This window comes from Sardina pilchardus, chromosome 19, assembly GCF_963854185.1.
Source record: "Sardina pilchardus chromosome 19, fSarPil1.1, whole genome shotgun sequence".
NCBI classification, from domain to species: domain Eukaryota; kingdom Metazoa; phylum Chordata; class Actinopteri; order Clupeiformes; family Clupeidae; genus Sardina; species Sardina pilchardus.
Genome location: NC_085012.1, coordinates 3633434 through 3640933, shown reverse-complemented (window position 1 = coordinate 3640933; position 7500 = coordinate 3633434). Strand labels below are relative to the sequence as shown.

Below are 7500 nucleotides of genomic sequence, written 5' to 3'. Positions count from 1 at the left end.
TGTGTGTGTGTGTGTGTGTGTGTATGTACGTACCATCTTCACTAGGGCCAGGTAAAGTGTGTGTGTGTGTGTGTGTGTGTGTGTGTGTGTACCATCTCCACTAGGGCCAGGTAAAGTGTGTGTGTGTGTGTGTGTGAATGTGTGTGTATGTACCATCTCCACCAGGGCCAGGTAAAGTGTGTGTGTGTGTGTGTGTGTAAGTGTGTGTGTTTGAGAGTGCATGCATGTGTGTGAGTGTGTGTGTACGTACCATCTCCACTAGGGCCAGGTAAAGTGTGTGTGTGTGTGTGTGTGTGTGTGTGTGTGTACCATCTCCACCAGGGCCAGGTAAAGTGTGTGTGTGTGTGTGTGTATGTACCCATCTCCACTAGGGTCAGGTAAAGTAAGTGTGTGTGTGTGTGCCATCTCCACTTGGGCCAGGTAAAGTGTGTGTGTGTTTGTGTGTGTGTGTGTGTAGCATATGTGTGTGTGTGTGTGTGTGTGTGTGTGTGTGTGTGTGTGTACCATCTCCACCAGGGCCAGTTAAAGTGTGTGTGTGTGTGTGTGTATGTACCATCTCCACCAGGGCCAGGTAAAGTGTTTTTGTGTGTGTGCGTGTGTGTGTGTGTGTGTGTATGTAACAACAGGTAAAGTGTGTGTGTGTGTGTGTGTGTGTGTGTACCGTCTCCACCAGGGCCAGGTAAACTGTGTGTGTGTGTGTGTGTGTACCGTCTCCACCAGGGCCAGGTAAACTGTGTGTGTGTGTGTGTGTGTGTGTGTGTGTACCATCTCCACCAGGGCCAGGTAAAGGAAGATTCCTGCTGTCACACTGAAGATCCACTGCTGCACCTCCGTCTCCGTGGAAACAAAGAGGCCAATAGAGAGGCCGATAAAAGCAGTGAGGGCGGAGACAAGATTCATAAGCACCGCCCACTTTACTGACAAACCAGACGCCAGCAACACTGCAAAATCACCTAAGTAAACACATACACACACGTTACCGTGATACAAACAGAAACATTTATGGAAAAAATATACATTTAATTACAACCTCCTTTGTACCGTGCTATGACAGAACCCTTTGTACCGTGCTATGGCAGAACCCTTTGTACCGTGCTATGGCAGAACCCTTTGTACCGTGCTATGGCAGAACCCTTTGTACCGTGCTATGGCAGAACGCTTTATACTGTGCTATGGCAGAACGCTTTATACTGTGCTATTGCAGAACGCTTTATACTGTGCTATTGCAGAACGCTTTGTACCGTGCTATGGCAGAACGCTTTATACTGTGCTATGGCAGAACCCTTAACCCCCCCCCCCCCCCCCCCCCCCCCATACGATATCATCGTCTATCACAATGTTTTACTGTACAATCATAGGCCTCTTACCCATTTCATGCCCGTACCCATGCCAGGGCCTCTTACCCATTTCATGCCCGTACCCATGCCAGGGCCTCTTACCCATTTCATGCCCGTACCCATGCCAGGGCCTCTTACCCATTTCATGCCCGTACCCATGCCAGGGCCTCTTACCCATTTCATGAGGGATCTCATGGCACAGAATGGCCAGTGTGGTTGTCATGCCGACTTCCGTGGATGAGGAGAAAGCTGCTCCGATCACTAGGCCATCAGCAAGGTTGTGCAGGCTGTCCCCAACGATCACCATCACCGCTAGCAACGAGACTCCCTGCCCTTCACACACACAATCTTGTCAGTGCCCTGAATGCGGCCAGCAGATTAATGTGTGTGAGTGTGAGTGTGTGTGTGTGGCCCGCAGATCAATGATCACATATCATCTGAACCGGATCTGTATGGGAATGATTCAGTCCACCGATAGATTGCGCATTCTAATAATAATTCACCTCCCTGAATGTGTGTGTGCCTGCATGTTTGTGTGTGAGTGAGTGAGTGTGTGTGTTTGTGAGTGTGTGTGTGCGTGAGAGAGAGAGTGAGCGAGTGGGTATGTGTGTGTGTATGTGTGAGAGAGTGAGTGAGTGAGTGTGTGTGTGTGTGTCTGTTTGTGTGTGTTAGAGTGTGCATGTGTGTGTGAGAGAGAGAGTGTGTGTGTGTGTGTGTGCGTGTGTGTGAGAGTGAGTGAGTGGGTGTGTGTATGAGTGTGTGTGTGAGTGTGTGTGTTTGCACGTTCATTTGTGTGTGTGTGTGTGTGTGTTTGTGTGTGTTCTGTTCAAGATATATTTCCAAAAAATATTTCTATGTACAAACACTGACGTGTATTACCAGACTGGTTCAACATCCCTGATGTTGTGTTTGTGGATACAGATATAAAGGAGGTGTTGTGTTTCTGGAGACAGATATAAAGGAGGTGTTGTGTTTGTGGATACAGATAGAAAGGAGGTGTTGTGTTTCTGGAGACAGATATAAAGGAGGTGTTGTGTTTGTGGATACAGATAGAAAGGAGGCGCAAGTCCTTGAAACAGTGTCTATGATATGTATATGGGCATTGCCTTTTTGACCAGTGACTTGGGATATTTATGTAAGGTTGTGTATGAGTGAATGTAGTCCTGGGATATTCACGTAAGGTTGTGGCGTTGATATGTTGCAGCCTGGGACATGTGCACAAACAGACTGTTGAGTGGACTGAGACTGTTGAGTGGACTAAGATGGCACACGAATGACTATCAAAAGGAAAGTCTAAACAGCTGGCAAAATACTGCTCCATATCAACTGTGATAGGCAGTCTAGCTGTGTGTGTGTGTGTGTGTGTGTGTGTGTGTGCGTGTGTGTGTGTGTGTGTGTGTGTGTGTGATAGGCAGTCTAGCTGTGTGGTGTAGGTGATGCTTTATGTACCCTTGAATGTCAAAGCTCTAACACCTCAGAAAATGTTCAACCCTTTCTGTAAAGAAATCCAATTCAAATAAAGAAATCACGTGTGAACACTCACTGTGTGGGACACTTGGTGTGTGTGTGTGTGTGAACTAGTGGTGGGCCGTTATCGGCGTTAACGTGCTGCGTTAACGTGCAACTCTTATCGGGCGATAAAAAAAATATCGGCGTTAATGTATTCTCAAAGTTGGGCTGGGAGCTGGGTCTATACCACGTAAGCTATGATCACTTTCACCTTGATATTTTAGCGCGAACGCCAAATGTTTAAGAGTGCGCCTGAAAAAAGTCTAGGTCGCACTGGTGCACCTGACGCTGCTCGGCTGCTTTCTTTCACAAGTTGTCATTGTAGACTATGCGTGCAACTTTACCAAACAGTAACCCCCCTCTCCTTGGCCCGCTTTCTCTTGCTCCCACTCTCCCGTGCGCGCTCAATGGACACTCGCGACCCGCCCCTCGACATGCACATTTAATCCAAATAAGACATTCACTATCGTGAAAGCAATGATGCATATAGAAGACGTGAGCTAAATTAATATAAATTCCGGTTAGCATCATTGCTGCAGAAAGTTGATTAAAACTCTTACATTCAAGTCACTCTTGCATGAGTTGGATGATAATCTCAATACCAATGTTTTCCAACTCCAAAACTCGAAAGGAGAAAAAGTATTAGCCCACATTGAAACTTACAGTAAATACACGTGGGGAAACTGAGCAGTCCAACTAGTAAACTATGATAAACTAGCCAACTATGCTACTTTGTTTACATTTTGAGGTTTCAAGCAGACAGCTGAATTAAAGAGGAAGAGAACAACTATATGAATAGTAGGCTGCAATCTGCATAAAGTGTGCTGTCATGAATATCAGACATTTCAGTATGTAGAATAGGCTTATATAAATAATTTTGTAAAGAAAATATTCTTTTATTGTGTTTCAAGCTTTTTGTTGTTAAAAAATCATTATATGAAAGGACAGCAATAAAAAGGTGACCTTTTAGCGTTAAAGGCGATGCAGTGAAAAATGTGGGTGCACCTAAATTTTGCGCTGGTGCACCTAAGATTAATCTAGATTAATTTCAAGATTACAGTGAGATTAATCTAGATTTTAAAAAAAATCTATGCCCACCTCTAGTGTGAACACTCACTGTGTGGGACACTTGGTGTGTGTGTGAACACTCAGTGTGTGGGACAGTTGGTGTGTGTGTGTGTGTGTGAACACTCACTGTGTGGGACACTTGGTGTGTGCCTTTCCTCTGGTGGAGCTTCTGGGCATTCAGCCTCCTCTGTAGACCCCTGAGTGTGACAGAGAGTGTGAGTATGTGTGTGTTGGAGAGAAAGGGTGTGAGTGTGTGTGTGTGTGTGTGTGTGTGTGTGTGTGTGTGTGTGTGTGTGTGTGTTGAAGAGAAAGGGTGTGAGTGAGTGTGTGTGTGTGTGTGTGTGTGTGTGTGTGTGTTGAAGAGAGAGAGAGAGTGTGAGTGAGTGAGTGTGTGTGTGTGTGTGTGTTTGTGTGTGTGTGTGGGGGGGTGTTCTAAACTAGAGGGATAGGGTTCTAAAGGAGAGGGTTTGGGTTCTAAACTAGAGGGTTAGTGTTCTAAAGGAGTGGGTTTGGGTTCTAAACTAGAGGGTTAGTGTTCTAAAGGAGAGGGTTAGGGTTCTACACTAGAAGGTTAGGGTTCTAGAAGGTTAGGGTCATAGCTGTCAACCCTCACGTTTTTTCCAGGGTTTCTCATGTATTTCGGCTGTTTTCAAAGTTCAATGTTGACAGCTATGATTAGGGTTCTAAAGGAGTTGTTGAAGGTCATTAAACTATGAGACAATCATATCAAGAAGAAAATAAATGGAGCAAGCCAAATAGTGTAGAGGAATAACACTGCATCAAGGGAAGGGCAGATAACAGAGACCAGATATCCTCCTATACAGAAACCAACACTGAGACCAATACAGACCAGATATCCTCCTATACAGAGACCAACACTGAGACCAATACAGACCAGCTATCCTCCTATACAGAGACCAGCTATTACAGAGACCAACACTGAAACCAGATATCCTCCAATTACAGAGACCAACACTGAGACCAGCTATGCTAACACTGAGGGCCAGGTGTACTTAGTTTAGCGGTTGTAACGTTATTCGCGCCAAGGCCAACATGCAGAAAGCACACGCTATGATACTTCAGTTTACGTCCTATTTACCAATCCTGAAATTCGTTGGGTAATCTGCGCCGTTCTCCGCCCCCTAACACAATTAGCGAAGGACAACAACTGAACGACACTTCAATCAGAAGCGCAGTTGAATGAAGTTAACTCATGACAACATTAAAAGGAATCCAACGTTTAGCGATCATGAAATAATACAATGCATAATGTCAACAAGCAGGAAGATAATGAAGAGCAGTAGTTCTACTCAAACTAGGCTTACCTGTGCGCGTAGGCTATGGAAGATTTATCAAATCTGACAAGTAGGAAAGTTTAAGTTTAAGTTTTAGTACATACAGGGGTTAATGCATAAAGGGGGTAATACATAATTAGGCGCATTTTGTGCTTCAGGGAGTCCGCGGCAGGCAGTCTGCGCCTTCACCTCATTGCGGTCTGTTAATACATACCTCGGCATCTTTTTATACGCACGTTGCGAAACAAATACGGCTGAAGTGGGCATAAAACCATTAGTACATCTGCCCCTGAGAGCAGCTATGCTATTACAGAGACCAACACTGAGACCAGATATCCTCCTCTACAGAGACCAACACTGAGAGCAGCTTTGCTATTACAGAGACCATCACTGAGAGCAGCTATGCCAACACTGAGAGCAGCTATGCTAACACTGAGAGCAGCTTTGCTATTACAGAGACCAACACTGAGAGCAGCTATGCTAACGCTATTACAGAGACCAACACTGAGAGCAGCTATGCTATTACAGAGACCAACACTGAGAGCAGCTATGCTAACACTGAGAGCAGCTATGCTATTACAGAGACCAACACTGAGAGCAGCTATGCCAACACTGAGAGCAGCTATGCTAACGCTATTACAGAGACCAACACTGAGAGCAGCTATGCTAACACTGAGAGCAGCTATGCTATTACAGAGACCAACACTGAGAGCAGCTATGCTATTACAGAGACCAACACTGAGAGCAGCTATGCTAACACTGAGAGCAGCTATGCTATTACAGAGACCAACACTGAGAGCAGCTATGCTAACACTGAGAACAGCTATGCTATTACAGAGACCAACACTGAGAGCAGCTATGCTAACACTGAGAGCAGCTATGCTATTACAGAGACCAACACTGAGAGCAGCTATGCTAACACTGAGAGCAGCTATGCCATTACAGAGACCATCACTGAGAGCAGCTAACACTGAGAGCAGCTATGCTATTACAGAGACCAACACTGAGAGCAGCTAAGCTAACACTGAGAGCAGCTATGCTATTACAGAGACCAACACTGAGACCAGCTATGCTAACACTGAGAGCAGCTATGCTATTACAGAGACCAACACTGAGACCAGCTATGCTAACCCTGCTGAAAAAAACAGCAAGAAACCAGCTTAGGCTGGTAGCTGGTTTTAGCTGGTCTTTGCTGGTCTTTGCCCAAAACACAGTTATTATTGCTGGTCTTTGCTGGTGTAGCTGGTTAGGCCACCAGCTAGACATGCTGGCGTGACCATCTGAGGAAGCTGGTCGTGCTGGTGTGACCAGCCTGTCGTTTGGGATACAACTGGTTTAAGATGATCATGCTGGTGACCAGCCTGTCAAGCTTGACAAAGATGGTCAAGCTGGTTTTCTAGAATAACCAACATAAGCTGGCGTGGCCAGTAAAAACCAGCAATGTAGACCAGAAACACCAACTAAAATGACCAGCTTAAGGTGGTACGACAATCAAAACCAGCTGAATTACCATCATAAGCTGGGTGTGTTTTCGCGAGAGTTTTGCTGGTCTAGCTGGTTAACCATCAAAGGGTGGTCAAATAAGCTGGTTAACAAGCTGGTCAACCAGCAAACCACCTTTAGCTGGTCAGGCTGTTTTTTTTCAGCAGGGAACACTGAGAGCAGCTATGCTATTACAGAGTGTGTGTGCTCTGTTCACCACACACATTTGTGACATCAGCAGAAAGCCCAGGATGTCCCCCCTGAGTGCAGCATGGATGGGGCTCAGACATGCCCCCCAGAGAACACAATTCAATTACTGGGTCTGAGGAGGATATTCACGCTAGCTAGTCCCCAGCTACTCACCCTCCCAGATACTTGCCCCCCGATTCCTCCTGATTCAGATAAGCTGCCCCTGGTCACCAGCTACTCACCCTCAGGGATGGAAATTAGCACCAGCCACCAGCCAAATGCTGGTAAAATGTGAGAGTGGCTGGTAGATTTCAGACACAAAGTCATATTTCAACATTGAGTGGCTGGTTAATTTCACCAGAAATCTGCTATTGGCTGATAGATTGTCACATTTTCAAATTTTAATTTCCACCCCTGCTCACCCTCCATTCCTCTCACAGAGGGCGAGTGGGCACAGAGGGCAGAGAGGGCACACAGGGCACACATGCCCTTAGGTCTGGATCAATAAAGTCTCTGTCTGTCTGTCTGTCTGTCAATACGCAACTACAGAAGCTGTGGAGGGACAAACAGACCAACCAGTTGCACTGTGGAGATGGATTTTCCCCTCTGACTCTCTCCAT

The 7500-nt window shown here is 45.9% G+C and overlaps 1 protein-coding gene across 1 annotated transcript in view; it reads right to left on the bottom strand.

Annotated features, from left to right (window-relative positions):
- Positions 1–7500, bottom strand: part of LOC134066505 (zinc transporter ZIP12-like) — a 29351-nt gene that overhangs the window by 1252 nt on the left and 20599 nt on the right. Inside the window, exons 9-12 of the mRNA XM_062521866.1 lie at positions 7457–7500; positions 4042–4111; positions 1512–1670; positions 766–953 (exon numbers count right to left, since the gene is read on the bottom strand). The exon at positions 7457–7500 is cut by the window's right edge and continues 34 nt beyond it. Of these exons, the coding sequence (XP_062377850.1) occupies positions 766–953; positions 1512–1670; positions 4042–4111; positions 7457–7500 (461 nt within the window). The remainder of the gene's footprint in view (positions 1–765; positions 954–1511; positions 1671–4041; positions 4112–7456) is intronic.